This window comes from Pan paniscus, chromosome 21 (assembly GCF_029289425.2).
Source record: "Pan paniscus chromosome 21, NHGRI_mPanPan1-v2.0_pri, whole genome shotgun sequence".
NCBI lineage: Eukaryota > Metazoa > Chordata > Mammalia > Primates > Hominidae > Pan > Pan paniscus.
This window is the reverse complement of record NC_073270.2, coordinates 53,416,694-53,436,438: the sequence shown is the minus strand read 5'-3', so window position 1 is coordinate 53,436,438 and position 19,745 is coordinate 53,416,694. Positions and strand designations below refer to the sequence as shown.

Below are 19,745 nucleotides of genomic sequence, written 5' to 3'. Positions count from 1 at the left end.
GGGAAGACAGTTGTTAGTGGGAAGGGAAGTGAGAATGACCTAGAGTTGAGTCCACCCGAAAAGAGGCTTCCAGGTAGCTGGCAAAAGTGGGCCTGGGTGTTGGGTGGCTCTGCAGGGAGGTGATGGCAGTGCACGGCCAATGTGGGGGCGACCTGGCAGATTCTATGAACTTCATGTGCCCCGCCCCTTGCCGCAGCGTGTACACTTCTCTGTCTATCTGGAGAAGCCTCAGTCATAGGCAGGAGACGGCATGATGGAGCAGCTGGTTGTAGCTCTGTTTATTACTGAAAGAAATCAGCAAAGTCCACCAATACACGAAATAACTAAATGACCGTGAAGCATCCCTCCTCTGGAAGATCCTCGGCAAAGGTTGAGGCCGGTCTGCCTTATGTCCTGAGCCCATCAGGCAGAGTGGGAAAAGCAAGTTCCAGAACTCCTGAGGTCCTTATTCAAATGTCACCTCACTTTAGCCTTCCTGGACCACCTTGTATAAGGGCACCCCCACCACACTCCTTACTGCAACAAATCACCATCTGGTGCATTACACCCTGTGTATATTACTGATTCATTTGTTAAGTATCTGTCTCTTCTCATAAGAATATAAGCCCCATGAAGGCAGGAATGCTCATTTGTTTTGTTCACTGCTGTATTTGTCAGATAGATAAATGAATATGTACAGTATGATGTGATTAATAATATAAAAAGATGCATAAAGTGATACTATAATGTACCTAACAAAACACTGGAAAGGTTATTCCCAGTAGGGGGCAGAAGAGCCAAGGTTATGGGGGTGGGGGGGTGGTAAGGAGTAATCTAATCAAATGAGACTTCACTGTCCTTTGTACTATTTTAATTTTCACAAAGAAAATGTAGGCATATGGTTCTTGAGGAATAATGACTAACACTCATTTAGACATACCATGTACCAGATACTGTTTGAATCATTTTACACAAATTAACCCATGCATTTCTCATCATAGTCTGTGAGGTATATACTGTGACTATTCCCAACTGTCAGATGAGAAAACTGAGGCCCAGAGAGGCTAAGTAATGTAACCGGGCCACATAGCCTAGTAAGTGATAAAGCAGAATTCAAACCCAGGCCATCTGGCTTCAAAGTCCATGCACTAAACCACAGCCTGTGGGCCCAGACTGGTGGTTTTTGTATGGCCCCTGAGCTAAGAATGGTTTTTACATTTTCACCTAATTGAAGAAACAATCAAAAGAAGAGCATTTTTCACATGGTATATACAAAAATGAATGTCGTTCAGCCTTTAAAAAGGAAATCCGGCCAGGTGCAGTGGTTCATGCCTGTAATCCCAGCACTTTGGGAGGCCAAACCAGGCAGATCACTTGAGGCCAGGAGTTCGAGACCAGCCTGGCCAACATGGTGAAACCCCATCTCTACTAAAAATACAAAAATTAGCTGGACATGATGGCACATGCCTGTAGTCCAGCTACGTGGGAGGCTGAGGCAGGAGAATCGCTTGAACCCAGGAGGCAGAGGCTGCAGTGAGCCCAGGTAGCGCCACTGCACTCCAGCCTGGCCGACAGAGCGAGACTCTGTCTCAAAATAATAAAATAAGGAAATCCTATCATATGCAGCAACATGGATGAACCTTGAGAACATTATGCTAAGTGAAATAAACCAGACACAGAAGGACAAATACTGCATGATTCCCTTACATGAGGCATCTAAATTAGTCAGACAATAGCAGCAAAAAGGAGAATGGTGGTTGGCAGGGCCGAGGGGAGGGGGAACTGGGGAGTTCCTGTTCAAGATGTATGAGGTTTCAGTTATGCAAGATGAAACAGTTCCAGAGATCTGCTGTACAACATGGTGCTTAGAGTTAACAGTACTCTACTTCACAGATAAAACTTTGTTAAAAAGCGTACAGCTCATTTTTTTTTTACCACAATAAAGCTTTTAAGAGTAATTTTCATGACACGTGAAAAATACATGAAATTAAAACTGCATCCATACATAAAGCTTTACTGGAGCACGGACATGCCCATTCATTTTCCTGATAGCTGCTTTCAAGCTGCAATGGCAGTAATGAGTAGTTGCAATGGAGACAGGGGGCCTGCAGAGTCTAAAATATTTACTGTCTGGCCCTTTACAGGAACGGTTTGTGCATACTTGCTCTAAACCACTATGTATGCTTCTCATTAATAATGTTATCTATGGCGGGGAGAAAAAGATGGACCTGACCCAAAAATACAAAGGCCTTGGCTCCAGCTCTGGATGCATGGCTTATTTGTTTGGGGACCTCACTTCCTTATCTGTAAAATGGGTATAATGTCCACTTGTCAAAGTTGCTGTGACGATCAGCTGAGCTAAGGTATTTGATAACATGAAGAGCCTATGATCATTCATTATGAGTTGTCTGGAGCCTGTGGAGCTGCTGCCACCCACACGCACTGCCTTGGCCTTGGAGGGAAGCCCGGTGCGGAGTGCCCACTCGAGGGAAACATGCTTTTTGCCTAGGGCTGAGGCTGGCAGTCTCCGCAGACACTAGCTACTCAGTCGGTGAAGCTTGTGGATGCCTGCAGGAATCACCTGAGGCTCAGAGGGTGCTTGCCAGAGGGGGCCGGTTGCATCTCGGGGTCCCAGCTGTGGCTTCTCAGCCCTGTGGAGCTGTGCAGGCCAGCAGCACCTGGGTAGAGCCTGACTCCTGGGCACCGGGTTCTGGAAAATGCACCTGGGCCTGTGGGCCTCCACCCGTCTCACCCTCCTGCTCACAGGTCTGAATTTCAGAGTCCTTCCTCATGGCTCGACCCGGGCACCCCAAACACAGTTTGCCCATATCTGAACTCAGCCTTTCCCCCGGCCCAGGCCTTCTCTACCCTTCCCCCAACTGCCCAAACCAGAGACCAACAGGGGTGGGGGTCACCCGCCCCTCCCGCACCCCACATCCACCCAGTGGCTGTCCTGGCTGCCCCTGAGCATTGCTGGATGCTGCCCCCGCCACCCTGGCCCAGGCCTCCTGTTCTCTCCCTCAGACGCCTGGGCATGGCTGAAGCCCTGTGGCCGGAGGGATGGGTGGCTCTTGTTGGCTGGCCTGGCACTAACTGCCCACTGGTGGAGCAGGGTGGCAGCTTTGGAGGCAGGTGTGTCACGTGGCATTGCGGAGCTAGCAGAGATCGGGGAAGACTTAGCCGAGGAGTGGCCACTGAGGAGGATGGATAAGGAGGGGAGCTCTCAGACATGGAGAAATCTGCCCAGCCACCAAGACAGTCCTGATTCTTAGCTGAATGGTGGCAGAGAGCTGGCTGTGCACAGGACACTATGGCAAGAGCTTCACATCTATTGGTGCTTTAACCCACCTGTCAGCCTCGAGAGGCAGGTACTGTAATCACCCCACACACACTTTGAAACATTAGACTGTGGGAGCCCCTGACCCACCCTCCTGGGTCTCATTCCTGCCCCAGCCTGAGCCCTCCCCTGGAGGTAGCCAGTATCCTGGAGCTTCTACCCACACATACCTTTATTCTTTCATCCCATAGGTGGATATCTCAAACAATGTACAATGCTGTGTTTGTGTCCTTAGACTTCTTATAAATGATATCATATCATACACATCCTTCCACAACCTGCTTTTCTCACCCAATATAACATTGTAAGATTTATCCACGTTTGATCCGTGTTCATCCACGTAGCTCTGTTCTTTTTCACTGCTTTATAATCCCATTGTATATCTTCTCCTAGGAATGGAGGTTAATGGTAGCTTTATTTTTAAAAAAGTTTAACCACGGCCAAACAGGCATATAGTTCTAAGACGAAGTAGTGAAGATGAGTCTGTTATGAAGAGCAACGGTGGCTTCCCACCCCACCCCACTGGCGGGTGGCAGCAAGTGTCCACCACTGGCAGTTCCATCTCATTCTCATGCCATTTCCTGACTTGACCCCTTCAGGCCCTGACTGTTGATGTCAGGGTACAGAGCTTTGCACCATTTTTAGATCCATTGTAAATTACCTTTGTCATTTTAAGAACTTTTGTAATACCTTTATATCACGTTCCAAAACTATAGCAGCAGCTCTTTGATTTATATAACATATATTATTTTTATGTAATAAATTCTGTAGAGCCCCCTTATACAATTTTTACTCCCCAAAATTAATCCATAAATAATATTCAAGGAGCAATATATAAAGAAGCAAGTAACTTTCTCCGCTTCTCTCCTCTTCCCAGTCTTCAGTCAGCATTTTGATATCCTTCCAGATTTTTCCTTGATGCTCAAAAATATATGAGGTTAGAGTTTGGTTTCTCCTCTTCACCTTCCCTTCCCTCTGCCCCCACAAAAAATAGAATGTTTCCGAGTTTGACTCTGTTGCTTGCTCTTACCCTTAACCATGTATCTTGGACAACTTTACACATGCCTTTTTAATGTCTGCACAGCATTGCATAGTATGGAAGCAATGCCACCAGGTGTGTTGGCTCATGCCTTAATACCTACACTTTGGGAGGCTGAGGCAGGAGGATTGCTTGAGACCAGGAGTTGAAGATCAGCCTGGGCAGCCACTTGCTAGCTGTATCTACTTGGGCTAACCACTGTTAGATACTCAAGACTCTGTCTGTAGAGACCCTGTCTCTACAAAATAAGAATAAAAATGAAAAATTAGCTGGGTGTGGTGGCACATGCCTATAGTCCTAGCTACTTAGAAGGCTGAGGCAGGAGGATCACTTGAGCTGAGGACCTCAGGGTTACACTGAGCTATGATTGTGCCACTGCACTCCAGCCTGACAGAGCAAGACCTTGTCTCTAATATGTATGTGTGTGTATAATATATATACATGCATACTGTTAAACATATATCCTCCTGCTGGTCACTGCAATGTTTTTGTTTTATAAACAATATTGCAGTGGCCATTCTTGTGCATATGGATATAGTGGATGAGTGTACCTGAAAGAGTGTCTGTAGATGTATGAATACATCATGGTATGTATATATGTTGTATACTTCAGGGTGGAAGCTGTAGACGCCTCTTCACCTTTTTTTCTTGAAAATAATCACTTTTTGAAAGTAATTGTTTTGGGCAGAGCTGCTTTCTAGCAGAGGGTATATTTCAAGAAGTCATTACCTTGAAGAAAGATTAGCAGCTAAATATTTACTAAATTCAGGAAGAGTTGTATGGGTGCTGTGGCTCACGCCTGTAATCCCAGCACTTTGGGAGGCCAAGGTGGGAGGATCCCTTGAGCCTGGGAGATGGAGGCTGCAGTGAGCCATGATTTCACCACTGCACTCCAGTCTAGGCAATGGAGCAAGACCATTGCTCCATTTTTTGCTCCATGACCAAAAAAAAAATTGAGAGTATAGGCAAACCTCAACTTCTTAGCTGAGCTTTTAAAGCCTCCAGTTCTGGCCATTTACTTTTCCTCCAACTCTTCTCTCCTCTTGCCCAATATGTAAGTCAGTTCCTTATTTTCCTGGAGACATTACTGCATCCCCATCCCTTTTTTGTGTGTGTGCTGCTCCTTATATCATTTCTGCATTTTACCCTCTGACATTTTATCCTCTTTCCAAGGAGCCAGTTGCCATCTGCCCTCTTTTCTATTTTTAGAGCACATGGCAAGCACATTCCTGCCTCAGACCCCGTTATCTCTGCCTGGAACTCTTCCCTGGATCAGTGATTCTCAATCCTGAATACCCATTAGAATCCCCTGGGGAGTTTTTTAAAAGTCTGATACCTGGGCCAAACCACAGGCCAATCCAACCAGAATCTCTGGGGGCGGACCCAGGTATCAGTAAGCTCTCCAGGGGATTCTGGCAAAATCCAGTGATATATATCTTCCTATGCCCAGCTCCTTCTCATCATTCAGGTCTCAACTCAAATGTCACCTCCTCAGAGAGGACCTCCCTGACTGCCCCAGCTAAAATATGCCCCTCACCTCAGCTCCCAGTTACTCTTTGTTACATCTCTCTGTTTTATGATATTTCCTTCATCTGTCATAACTTTTAACTACCTTGGTTCTTTATTTATACATGTGTCTGCTCCTGCCCCAGTGTAGGCACCCCAGGAACTTAGGGATATACCCACCCTGCATGACAGTGTCCCCAGAGCCTTGAAAAAACTTCAGACTTAGGAGCCAAGACTATGTAGTGCTGGGTCCAACATTTACTAGCTGTGTGCCATTGGGCAATTTACTTAGCTTCTCTGTGCCTTAATTTCCTGTTCTGGAAAATAAGGATTATCATCATACGTACTTTCTATAGTTATGTCAGAATTAAGCGAGCAAATACAGGTAAACACAGAACAGTCCTTGGCACATCGTAAGCACTCAATAGTGTTAGCTATTATTCTTTTAATATCTTTTTTTTTTTTTTGAGTCAGAGTCTTGCTTTGTCACCCAGGCTGGAGTGCAATCATGCAGTCGTGGCTCACTGCAGCCTCCACCTCCTGTGTTCAAGCGATTCTCCTGCCTCAGCCTTCTGAGTAGCTGGGCTACAGGTGTTTACCACCACGCCTGGCTAATTTTTGTATTTTTAGTAGAGATGGTGTTTCACCATGTTGGACAGGCTGGTCTCAAACTGACCTCAGGTGATCTGCTCACCTCAGCCTCCCAAAGTGCTGGGATCACAGGTGTGAGCCATCCCACCCAGCCTATTTTAATATCTATCTAAAGTGATCTATTGCAATTCCTGCCCTGTTCTCCTTATCCACTTCTCTGCTTTATCTCCAATTAGCTTAGCACCATTTGCATCATTTGTCTGGCATTTCATTTATTTTACTTGCTTATTTCTTGTCTGTCTGCTCCCTAGACTGTCAGCTCCAGAAGGGCAGAAATTGTTTTGTTCACTGTTGTGTCCCCAGTGCCTAGCAGGGTGCCTGGCACGTAGTGGACACCAGTATGAATACCTGGCTCCTCACCTGTTCTCCTCTCTCTCCCCACCCCCCAGGATTACCTCACAGACCTCATCACCAATGACAGCGTGAGCTTCTTCCGCACGTCCAAGAAGATGTACCCGCACAGGCCAGTCCTCATGGTCATCAGCCATGCAGCCCCCCACGGCCCTGAGGATTCAGCCCCACAATATTCACGCCTCTTCCCAAACGCATCTCAGCACATGTAAGCCTCAGCACTCTGCCTGCCAGAGGCACTGCTTAGCATGAAGGGGGAGGGTCAGGCTTTAGCAACAGTACTGTCACCACCATGACTTCGCTGTGCCTCCTCTCTAATCCTCCTGCTTTAAAGACCCCAAGAACATACTGCTTGTCCATGGTGAAACTGGGATGCAACTCCAGACAGCCTGGGCAACAGACCAAGGCAGGAGAATTTTTAACTTGGGATACACGGCCTCCCACCAAGAGGTGTGTGGATGGAATTGCGTAGAATAGGTTTCCTTTTAATGCCATGTGTATTTTATTTAAGACATCTAAAAACATTCTTTTGAGGAGGGGGTCTATAGTTTTACCAGACTAATTATTTGCCACCATTTATTGAGCTGTGGGCTATGTAGCAGGTGCTGTGCTAAGCCCTTGGCATTATGTCCAGTCCCTGAATACTCACAATGACCCTTGGTGTACCAGTTATCTATTGCCATGTAACAAATCATCCCAGAATCTAGCAACTTAAAACAACAAACACAAATTATCTCACGGTGTCTGTGAGTCAGGAATCTGGGAGTGGCTGTTCTGAGCTTCTGGCCCAGGGTCTCCTGAGGTTGCAATCAAGGTGTCAGCTGGGGCTGCAGTCACCTGAGGCTTGACTGGGGCTCAGTCCCATGGCTGGGTCTTGCCACAGGAGCCTCTGTCCATAGGGTGTTTGAGTGTCCTCACAACATGATAGCTGGCCTCGCGCAGAGCAAATGATCAGAGAGAGAGTAAGGCCAAGAAGGAAGCCACAGTGTCTTTTACAACCTAATCTCGGAAGTGGCCCCATCACTGTGCCACATTCTATTGGTCACACAGACCGGTCCTTCTACAATGTGGAGGGTCTGCGCAGGGGTGTGAAGGCCAGGAAGTAGAGATTATCAAGGGCCATCTTGGAGGCTGCCTGTCACACTTGGTATTCCCATTTTACAGATGAAGAAACTGAGGCATAGAGAGGTAAGGTAACTTACCTGAGGTCACCCAGCTCTAAGTGGCAGAGCCAGGATTCAAGTCCAGCCCCCCACTTCTGCTTCCCATGCCTCTGCCCACCCCTGTAGTACTCTATCCAGCTGGCTGGGAAACTTCCTGGAAAGTTCTCCTGCTTCTCTCTGCCTCAGACCACCCCCTGCTTAGCAGTGACTCAGCAGCCCTTACTGTGACATTCTGGGACTGCAAGGATGGGGTGGTTTGGAATCTGCCTGAATATTCAGGGTGTTTAGCTTCATTACAATCTGAATACATTGCCCTCCTCAAGCCCCTCCTGTAATTACTTTTTGACAGACCTCGAAGCAGCTCAGAGAGGGTACCGAAGGCACTGTTCACCTTCCCATCCCCTGATCTCCGGGGAGGAGGCTTTGACAGAAGATGATGAGCTGGGTCCCAGGGGCTGCAGCATTGCTGCTGTGCACATCTGTCTGGCTCCCCCTCCAAACCCAAGCCCACTCCTCTCCACCCAAGAAGGCCAGCCTCTCCCAGCAGCTGGCACCCCGCCCTACCCCCACTTAGAACTCATCCCTGCAGGGGGTGGAGGCCACTCAGCCCTGTGTAAGGGAGAAGCCGTGGGTGAGGGAAGGGACGCTTTGCTTCGGCAGCATCTCTAAAAGAGGTGCCGGCTTCACCCCAAACAGCAGTGAGCGGTGCCGGAATTTCATGATGAAATTGTTTGGCATTGCCTGCTGGTTTATTTTCCCTTTGAAATGAAAATTACAGAAATTGAAAATGAGCAGTGTCTGCTCTTATGTGGAGAAGCCCCCTTTGCCTTCTTAGGGGCATGTTTGGAAGGCTGTCTCATCTCTGGAGTATAATCATTTCCGAAAGAAACCAAAAAAGAGATAGTCCTACAGCTAGGATGTTAAATGATGACAGTCAAGAAGGGGTGGAGAGGGGACAGAGCCGGGGCGCACGGTTAGAGCACTGGATCTTTCTGTTAGGGGTCTCCTATCCCATTTCTCCCCTAGAAAGCCGGCACATGCCCTTTCCTGGGGCAGGCCTTGTGTACTCTGGCAAAAGTTGGTAGATGGTGGTACCATCCACCCCGCAGACCCCAGGGCCCTGCACCCTCCCCATGCACCCCCACACACACACAGTCACATACATACAGACACACACAAAGACATGCAAATACACACAGGCACACAGAGACATACCACACAAGCAGACACACACAATGAAACACATACAAGCCTGGGCAACTTAGTGAGACTCTGTCTCTACAGAAAATTTAAAATCAGCCAGGGGTGGTGGTGCACGCCTGTAGTCCCAGTTACTGGAAAGGCTGAAGCAGAAGGATCACTTGGGCCCAAGAGGTCGAGGCTGCAGTGAGCTATGATTGCGCCACTACACTCCAGCCTGAGTGACAGAGTGAGACCCTGTCTCGAAAAAAAAAAAAACACACACACATGCAGACACACAAAAATACACAGTTACAGACACACACAAAGACATACACACACGCAAACGAAGACATAGGCAGAGATACAAAGATACACACAGGCGTGCCCACAGACAGCCTACCAGCCCTCAGAGCTTCCCTTCAAAGGGCGCTGATTGTGGCTTCAAGGGCTTTGGGGCGAGGGATGTTGGGGCTGCTGCTGATGGCCCCAGACACACAGTGGAGGGGCTGTGAGGACACCACCACCTTCCCGCCATTTCCCCAGCAGAAGGGAAGGGGGATGGTCTTCTTCACGCCCTTTTGTGAACGCACCAGATATTCCTCGGATGCTGGAGGAGGTGAAGTTTTCAGATGTTTGTTGAACAGGCAGCTGGGCCCATGGGAAGATGCCAACATCCTCCCTGGGGGAGCCTGGCTTGACACAGGCAACCAGCGAGCTGGCGTCGACCCCAAGCACCACCCGGCTCTGCTGCCTTCTGGCCTCAGTGTCCTTCTCCAAAAGCGCTCTCTCCGAGCCGGGGCTGCAGAAATCATCATCCTCTGAACAAAGTCACCCCTCACTGTTCTCGAGGGCCGACGTCAGCCTACCTTCTCATGGATTCAGGGATGATTGCTGAAAATTGCATCCTGGAATCCGGGCCCTTGGGCCTGCGGGACCAATTTTCCCACACGCTCGCCGCTCTGAGAGCGTCTCTGTCCGAATGCTGCCCCCAGCAGCCCCCTTTCAGTTCCTCGGTGGGAGAGATCTGAGAGGGGAGCTGAGCTTGTTCCTGGGAATGTTCTACATGGCGGGTCAGGCCCTGAGACGGCAGAGCCAGCCCACAGGAGAGCCTGGCCGTTCTGTAATGAAAGGAAGCGTGGACCCTGATGGATTCAGTGCCGCGAGGCTGCAGATCAGCCAGGGGCTGAGAAAGCCGAGTCCAGGGGAGCCTTGGAGACAGTGACTCACCTCCCACCTTACATAGCAACGGTGTCCACAGCTGCCAAGCTACCCCAGCGGCAGCGTCACAATTTCTGCCCCGGACGATTGTGATATCTGAGACGCTGCTGAAGTCCCGATGTACCAGGCCAGAGGGAGACATGTCTGTGCCCCTCTGACCAGGCTTGTTTTTCCTCCTCTTCTTCGCGGGAGCTCCTTGCCCCCAGAACACCCACTGTGAAAAGCAGTGGAAACTCACCCTTTACTTCAGCCTTGACTGGGAAGAGAGGCCAGATTTGCAGAGAACCTGGCCTTCAAGAACCATCAGGCCCAGGGCGAGGAAGCCCACGTTTTGTGAGGCCTTAAACAGTGCCTCCTGTCAATGGTGCACCCCACCCAGGAGACTCCCCCATGCTGCGGTTTTCAGTAGCTCGGAGCCAGGGGCCCGGCGTAAACTGAGGTGACAAGGAGGTGCTCTTGGTTTGCTCACAATATTTCCTCTGGTTTTGGTTTAATCTCCCATTGACTAACCAGGAAATAGGATCAGAGAAGTTTGGGGACCTGCCCGCTGTCTCATGGAGTGAGTGACGGACCCAGTGTACCTGACTTCTGCCGTGGAGTCACTCGTGATTACTAATGACAAAGGGACACACCAATGATAACCTCTCCCAAGCAGTCGTCACGCACTGGCCATGGTTAGAAGGGTTCCCCTTACAGCCTCTCCCTCAGTGCTCACAACCTTCCTGGGAACTGGCACTGTCTGTATTCTCCTTGGATAGGAAATGAGGGAACTGATGCCGTGGGAGGGGACTAACTGGCCAAAGACAGAACTGGGGCTCGAACCCCAGCAGCTGGTATAGCCAACCACTGCCATGATATCATCATAGATACCTGCTTGGGGTCCCTCCATCCCTCACATCACAGGTGCTCAGACAGAACTTTGCCCAACACACTCCTGCTGCACGATTAAGCAGCATGCCAGATGCAGTGGCTCATGCTTGTAATGCCAAAACTTTGGGAGGCCAAGGTGGGTGGATCACCTGAGGTCAGGAGTTCAAGACCAGCCTGGCCAACATGGCAAAACCCCATCTATACTAAAACTACAAGAATTAGCCAGGTGTGGTGACACAAGCCCGTAGTCCCAGCTACTAAAGAGGCTGAGGCAGGAGAATCACTTGAACCCAGGAGGCAAAGGCTGCAGTGAGCTGAGATCCCACCACTGCACTCCAGCCTGGACCACAGCAAGACTCCATCTCAAAACAAAGAGGCCAGGCGCAGTGGCTCATGCCTGTAATCCCAACACTTTGGGAGGCCAAGGTGGGCAGATGACGAGGTCAGGAGATCGAGACCATCCTGGCTAACATGGTGAAACCCCATTTCTACTAAAAATACAAAAAAATTAGCCAGGTGTGGTGGCACGCGCCTGTAGTCCCAGCTACTTGGGAGGCTGAGGCGGGAGAATCGCTCAAACTGGGAGGTGGAGGTTGCAGTGAGCTGAGATCGCGCCCCTGCACTCCAGCCTGAGCGACAGAGCGAGACTGTCTCAAAAAATAAAAAAGAATGTGGCATGTCCCAAATGTGCACATTCAGGTGCCTTCCTCACAATTCTGGCCTTACACATAAAACTATGACTTATTTCATTTTTAAATCCATTTCTATTATTTCAAACTAAAATCTATTGCAAAAGGATATTCCGTGGTCCTACCTTAACCACAATAGCTGCCACCTGCCATTCACCAAAGGTAACTGCCATCTACCAATAATAGGTACAAGGCACACAAAGCAATGCTATGGAATTTGAGTTGGGTACTGGTTCCCGATGAAGGCTCTGAACTTGACTTTCTTCCCTTTTTTCAAAAGGAAGACAAGCAAAGTCTAGAGAGGTGTTAAAGAAACACTAGCACCAAACAGACTTTGCCCTGAGAGAGCCGACAAGGGACTGGCTGTCTCACTTTGTCACTCAAGGTCACTGAATGCTGTGCCTCTTAGGAGCTTCCCAAGTGCACACTTCACACGTGGAGAAATGCTGAAACAGAGTTTGGATAAGCCCCTGACATGCCAATGTCCCCTTTCCCACCAGGAGATCACACCTGGCCCTGGGCTGCAGACACAGCACAGGGTGGCTGCTCATCCGGGCGGGTCTGGCGGGGGCCAGGCAGGGTCCAGGCTGTCCCTGGGTTTGACCGATGTGTATGTCCTTGCCCACCAGCACGCCGAGCTACAACTACGCGCCCAACCCGGACAAACACTGGATCATGCGCTACACGGGGCCCATGAAGCCCATCCACATGGAATTCACCAACATGCTCCAGCGGAAGCGCTTGCAGACCCTCATGTCGGTGGACGACTCCATGGAGACGGTAGGCGCCCGCTGCATGCCTCTTGGTGGGCGTGGCTCCGAACCCCCAGCCAGGCCAGGGCCGAGACCTCCTGGCCCTTCAGGGTTTTCCTGGAGGAATAGAAATCAAAGGCAGAATGAAGAGGCCCCATGTGCTAGACCTGGGGAACAGCTTGGAGCAATCCAGACAAAAGCCTCTTCCTTCATGAAACATTTTCTAGATCTGTGCTGCCCAATACGGTAACCATATATGCTAGTTATATTTTTTCCTGCTATTTACATTTTTGAACACATTTATTGGGATGTAATTCACATACCATACAATTCCCCCAATTAAAGTGTGCAATTCTGTGGTTTTAATATGCCCAGAGTTGTATAACCATCACCACATCCATGTTAGGACATTTTTCTTACCCCAAAGAGAAACCTCACAGCCCTTAGTCATCGCCCACTAAATCTCCCTCACCCCCAGCCCCAGACAACTGGTGATCTCTTTCTGTCTCTATAGATTTGGTGTTCTGCACACTTCCTATAAATGGAATCGTACACGCTGTGGCCTTCCGTGCCCAGCGCCTTTCTTTCACTTAGCGCCACGTGTTCAAGCTTCACCCCTGGTGTCGCATGAATCAGTCCCCCTCATTCGCTGTTATTGCTGAATAATATCCCATTGTATGGGTATTGTCACATTTTATTTAGCCATGGCTATTTAAACTGAATGCAGTAACATTATAAAGTTAGTTCTTCTGTCACACAAGCCTCATTTCACGTGCTCAGTAGATTCGTGTGGCTGGAGCCAATATGTGTCCATATCGGACAGTGCAGACATTAACACGGCCACCAATGCAGAAAGTTCTGCCACACGGCGCCCTTCCAGATCGCAAGATCCTGCCATAGGCTGCAGCCCAAGTTTCACTCATTCATTCATTCACCCGACAGCATTATTGAGTGCCAGTGTACGTGGGATACAGCAGGCAGGGAACAAAATGACAAAAGTGTCTGCCCTAATGGAGGCAGCATGCCAAGGCAGGGACACAGATGATCCACAGATAAGTAAAAGAGATGGATGCCAAGAAGGGCCATGAAGAACCGTGGAGGGGAGGGCGGGCCAGGGGTGACAAGAGGCAGGAAGGTGCAGTGACAAAGGGGACAGCCCCTGGAAAAGTTGAGCAAAGACCTGAAGCAGGAGAGGGACGGGGCCTGAGATCTCAAGCGCCTGTCACCCCGGGTCGGAGACGGGTCAGGCACCCAGTCCCCACTGTCCTTTGCCTCCTCGCCTGTGTTGCAGATTTACAACATGCTGGTTGAGACGGGCGAGCTGGACAACACGTACATCGTGTACACCGCCGACCACGGTTACCACATCGGCCAGTTTGGCCTGGTGAAAGGGAAATCCATGCCATATGAGTTTGACATCAGGGTCCCGTTCTACGTGAGGGGCCCCAACGTGGAAGCCGGCTCTCTGTAAGTGTGTCATCCCCCAGGGACCCAGGGAGGCCCCTGGGCCCAGCTCAGGGCTTCAACCGTGCAGCCCAAACCCAAGCCCACCCTGGGTGGCACACAGTTTTCGCAGATGTACCCCAGGGCCAACGGAAAGCAATTATGTCATGCATGTTATATCCCTCTGCTGGGGAAGGAGAGGCCAGGAGCTGTTAGCACCTGTGGAAACAGGTGTGGTGGGGCTGTATGCCAGGAAATCCAGGGAGCTGGGCTGTATACGTGTGTGCGCGCACATGCATGTCAGCAGCGGGTGGGAATGGTGCTTGGATTTCTGTTCTGGGCTGGGCAGTCATTGGGCCTGGAGGTTGTCAGGGAGGAACCCCGGACCACAGCACAGGCAGCTGGTTGTCAGCTGGGATCAGCTGAGCCAACTCTGGGCAGCAGCACAAAGGGAAATGCTCTTCCCTCCCATCCTTCCTGGAGGACCACGTGGGCCGCAGCCCTCAGCCAGCCATTCTCCTTGGGCTAACCTTTGAGATGACACGTTCTGGCAGCGAACATGCTGCGTCTGGGGCAGGGGAGCGGACAGGCCGCTGTTCATGGCAGCAGCTTCCTTGGATCGGCTGGGATATTATGGAGACTGGCTTAAATGGGGTTTTTGAAAAGCAGATGTGTTGCTATTAAGACTGTCATTTGGTCTGCCTTCTGCTCATGCCCAGATGTGGGAACACACACCCAGCACTCACACAGGGCTGGCTGCAGAATTCCTCCTGAAAAGGCGTTGACAGTGCAGTGTGGAATTCCAGACTGACATGTTCCCACTGCCTTGGACATTTTGCGAGAATTCCAGGAGGCAGGCTGCATGAGTTCAAGGCTAGAAAAAGTGATGACTGACTGTTGACCTTATCAGATCACACCCGTCTTTGGCTCTTAGCGTCCCCATTGGACTAAGAGCTGTAATAACGACAGTCCACACGTATGGAGTGTCTACTCTTCAGGGCCTGGTCTAAGAACTACATAATAATTCATTGCAAGCCGGGCCCTGTGGCTCATGCCTGTAATCCCAGCACTTTGGGAGGCCCAGGTGGGCAGATCATTTGAGGTCAGGAGTTCAAGACTAGCCTGGCCAACATGGTGAAACCCTGCCTCTACTAAAAATACAAAGATTAGCTGGACATGGTGGCGTACACCTGTAATCCCAGCACTCAGGAGGCTGAGGCAGGAGAATCGCTTGGACCTGGGAAGCGGAGGTTGCAGTGAGCCAAGATCATGCTACTGCACTCCAGTCTGGGCGACAGAGTGAGACTCCATCTCAAAAAAAATTAATAATTCATGTCAGCATCACAACAGCCCTGTGACGTGGATGCTCATAGTAGCCCCATTTTACACCCAAGGCCACTGAGGCACAGAGAGGTTAAGTTGCCTGAGTTTACAGCAAGTAAGGGAAGGGGCTGGGGCTTGAAGCCAGGCAGTCTCTATTCCCATCTGCCACACCTCTCAGAAACTTCAAACCATCTCTGTGAACAGAAAGAATCTGACCCACTGAGGGCTCTACAAACACTGACACTGGGGGTTTGGTCAGCCTCGGAATCTGTGATCTGACTCATAGGGCCCAAAACCACATCCCACATGGTCAAGAAAAAGAGAGTGCTCATGTCAGGTTTGGGACCAAAGACACACAGTATCTGTCAGCCAGGACTCCTTTGGTTGCAAGCAGAAATGACCTTTGAACCAGATAAGGCATATAAGATAAAAGGAACACAGTAAATATAGTTACTGAAAAGTCCATGCACAGCTCCAGCCTCAGGCATGGCTGGATCCAGCAGTCTTACAATGCCATTGGAAAGCTCTCATTTCTGATCTCTCAGTCCCACTTCCGCTGAATTGGCTTCATTCTCAGGCGGGTTTTTCTCCTTGTGGCAGGGTCAGCAGCTCCAGATTTTCAGCCATCCTGTTTAGGAAGCCAAACTGCTTTGAACAGAAGACCTGAGGCTGACTCCCACTGGCCTGACTTAGGTCACGTGTCCTTCCCTGAACCATTCACTGTAGCCAGAGGTGACAGAAACCCTTGAGTAACCAGGCTGAGTGCATTGGGCAGGGGACTCTGAATGGGGCCAGGTAGTTCCTACAGAATTAGAAGCTGTGACACAGAGCAAGGCATTGGTGCTGGCCAGGAGAAGCAACCACTGTCCTCCTTCCCCTGAGCCTGGGGGAGCGGGACCACTGGACAAGCTCAGCCCCATCAGCTGCTGGTTGCTGGGTTCTGCAGAGCGCCCGTCGCTCAGCAGTCTTCCCAGCTCCCTCGCCTCTGGATTCAGTTGTAGCGCCTCACGCTGGCCTTCGAGCCCCCCATGACACAGCCCCATCTTCAGCAGCTGCACACATGCTTGGCAGCCTGCCCGATGTTCACAGGGCACTGGATTGGGGAGAGATGAGGGGTTAAAGATGACGGAAACCCTAGGACCCAGGCCCTGCCCTGGTCCCCAGGGAACTAGCGGGGAAGGCACTCAGATGCTCTGACGGGACTGTCCACCATTCAACAGGTCCTGGGTCCTGTACTGGGCACACCCCTTAAGTCCCTTACCCTACATTGGGAATGCCATCAGCCAGAAACAAGAGCCAGGAGAGGTGGCTCATGCCTGTAATCCCAGCACTTTGGGAGGCTGAGGCGGATGTATCACCTGAGGTCAGGAGTTCAAGAGTAGCCTGGCCAACATGGTGAAACCCCACCTCTACTAAAAGTACAAAAATTATGGGTGTGCTGGCACATGCCTGTAATCCCAGCCACTCGGGAGGCTGAGGCATGAGAATCGCTTGAACCCAGGAGGTGGAGGTTGCAGTGAGCCAAGATCATGCCACCACACTGCATCCTGGGTGACAGAGCAAGACACCTCTCAAAAAAAGAAACAGGAGCCAGGAAAGGTGGCAGATGTATGGGAATTCACTTAGCCAATATTTACTGAGTAGCTCCTCTGTGTTCTAAGGGTATAAGTCCTGGAGATACAGAAGTGACCACCTGAGCCAGCCTTCCTGCAGCTTAGAGTCTAACTGGGCAATAGACAATAAGCCAGATAAATAAGTAAATTATATAGCATATGAGATGGTGATAAGTCTTCAGGAGAAAGATAAAGCAGGGAGGGTGGGGAGGGGGCGCAGTTCTGAATAGGGTCCTCAGGAGGGGCCTTGTGTTGGGTATCTGTGCTGCAGAACAAACTGCCACAAACTCAGCAGCTTAAGACAACACACATGTACAAACTTACAGTGTCTGAGGGTCAGAAGCCTGGGCCTAGCCCTGCAGGGTCGTCTGCTTAGGCTGAAATCAAGGTGCCGGCCAGGGCTGTGGTCTCATCCAGAGGCTTGACTGGGGAGCATCTGCGTCCCTGCTCACGGGGCAGGTCAAGTGCAAGCAGAGGACTTGAACCCATGCAGTCTGCCTCCCAAACTGCTCACAGTCTAGCTGCTGATTTAGAGTGGCTTGCTTCTTCAAAGCCAGCAAGGGGAGAAAGAAACCAGAGCCAGACTGCTAGCAGGATAGTAGTTGACTATCTCATAACACAACCACAGGAGTGACAGCCCATCACCTTCACAACCCACTGGTTGGCAGCAGGTGCAGGTTGGTCCACACCCAAGGTGAGGGGGTCACATTAAGGTGTGATCACCAGGGACAGGGATTCTGGGGACCACTGAGGCCTGTCACGGGCCTCCTTGGTCATAGAGCAAAGAACTAAAGGGGTGAGGGACGGTGGCCCCTGATCTCCAGGGAAAGGACATTCCAGGCAGAGAGGATGGTAAAGAAGAAGGCCCTGAGGCTGCACTGTGCCTGGGCTGTCAAGGAACAGCGAGGAGCCAGTGTCTGCCCCAGAGGTTCAGGGGAAGGGTTCGGGAAGGGCCAGGGTTTTGGCTGGCTGTAAAGGGGGGGGTCGCCTTCGCTCAGGAAGTGGGGACAGGAAGGGCAGGAGGGGGACAGGGTGAGGCTGTCAGCTCACAGCATGGCATGAGCTGAGACACAGAAACTAAGGGGGGGCGAGCACAGAGTGGGGGTTCAGCTGAATCTGGGCCGCAGAGGGGAGCTGCTGCGGTTGAGGTGCCAGACTGCAGCTTCCATACCTGCAGATGTCAGCCTCCCACAAACTGCTGCCCACCTACCGCTCCCCACCCCCCGCGCGAGGCTGAGGCACCACCACCTGAGTGACTGAGTCCCCGATCTCCTGCCTCCCCCAGGAATCCCCACATCGTCCTCAACATTGACCTGGCCCCCACCATCCTGGACATTGCAGGCCTGGACATACCTGCGGATATGGACGGGAAATCCATCCTCAAGCTGCTGGACACGGAGCGGCCGGTGAATCGGTGAGGACGGAGCAGGGCAGGTGTTGAGGGGGCTGGGACATTGACCTGCGGGAACTCAGAGCAAAACCCTGTGGGTCTAGAACGTGGGGTCTCCAAGGGTCGGGAGCTGGGGTTCTCAGGTCCCGCCATGCCAACCACTTACCTGCTGTGGGAGAGAAGCATGGTCCCCTCTCCGAGATTCTGTCTTCCCATCTGGAATGTGGCCAAGGTGACCAGTTGAGGACCTTCTCTGAGCTAAAATTACCCAAAGCTTGAAATGATAGCAGCAGTGATGGTAGGAGTTGGCGCTAACTGCACGGCGCTTGTGTGTGAGGCCCTATTCTAAGTACTGTGCAGGGAAATCTAGGAATTTGATCCTCACAGTAACCCAGCGAGGTGGACATTATCATCATCCCCATTTTACCAGTTTGGAATCTGAATCCCAAAGCGATTGAGTGACGTGTCAGAGGTATCCCAGCAAGTCTGGATGTAGCTCTGGGAATTCAGATGCTGACTCACCACGCCCCATAACTTTAATGCTGGAGGGTGTGATGGGAACATATTCCTAGGTGTCCAGAGAGGCAGAATAGGAACCGTGAGGGTGAGCAAGTCAGACAGGTGGGAGGTGGGCTGAGTCAGGGCGGGGAGGCTGGTGTGGCCACAGCGACATCTGGTGGCCAGCGCTCTTAACAGCCACCAGGTTCCTGGCCTCCAGGTGCTACTTCAACTCCTGGCTTGCACCTCTGGCAGCGGAGCCCTTCCCCTGTGGCCTCCCAGAGGCTCCAGCCAGGCGAGCACTGTGTGCCCACATCTGGCTGCCCTGTAGGGGGACCGTGTCTATTGAGGCTCCTCCCCTGACTGTGAGGCCAGGCAAGCTGTAATGGTATAAAATGGACATGTTTGGGGACACTGGCCTGGGAGCCAGGACACCTGGGGGTCAGGGGACAGGGTGGAAGCTTCCCCTCTCAGCTTCAGAGTCCCCATCTAGGAAATGGAAATGACCAGGTGGCACTGGATGAAACATACAAATTTCATACATGTAACTGCAAAGCACCAAAGAAGAAAATACTCCCAAAACCCAATGCAATTAACCTGACGTCAAGGCAACCACTGCGCCTGACACTGAGCTCAAGACAGAGCTCAAGACGCCGAACCACTGCGCCTGACGCCGAACCACTGCGCCTGACGCTGAACTCGAGACAGAGCTTGTCTAGCGCTGGGGGAGTTGCTGGGCTT

General features: G+C 51.0%; 1 protein-coding gene across 11 annotated transcripts in view; it reads left to right on the top strand.

Moving 5' to 3' along the window:
- Positions 1–19,745, top strand: part of SULF2 (sulfatase 2) — a 129,897-nt gene that overhangs the window by 89,759 nt on the left and 20,393 nt on the right. For all 11 annotated transcript variants that reach the window (XM_003826019.6, XM_063601212.1, XM_063601211.1 and 8 more), the window contains exons 5-8: positions 6,902–7,071; positions 12,615–12,765; positions 14,029–14,204; positions 18,402–18,530. In XM_003826019.6, the coding sequence (XP_003826067.1) occupies positions 6,902–7,071; positions 12,615–12,765; positions 14,029–14,204; positions 18,402–18,530 (626 nt within the window). The remainder of the gene's footprint in view (positions 1–6,901; positions 7,072–12,614; positions 12,766–14,028; positions 14,205–18,401; positions 18,531–19,745) is intronic.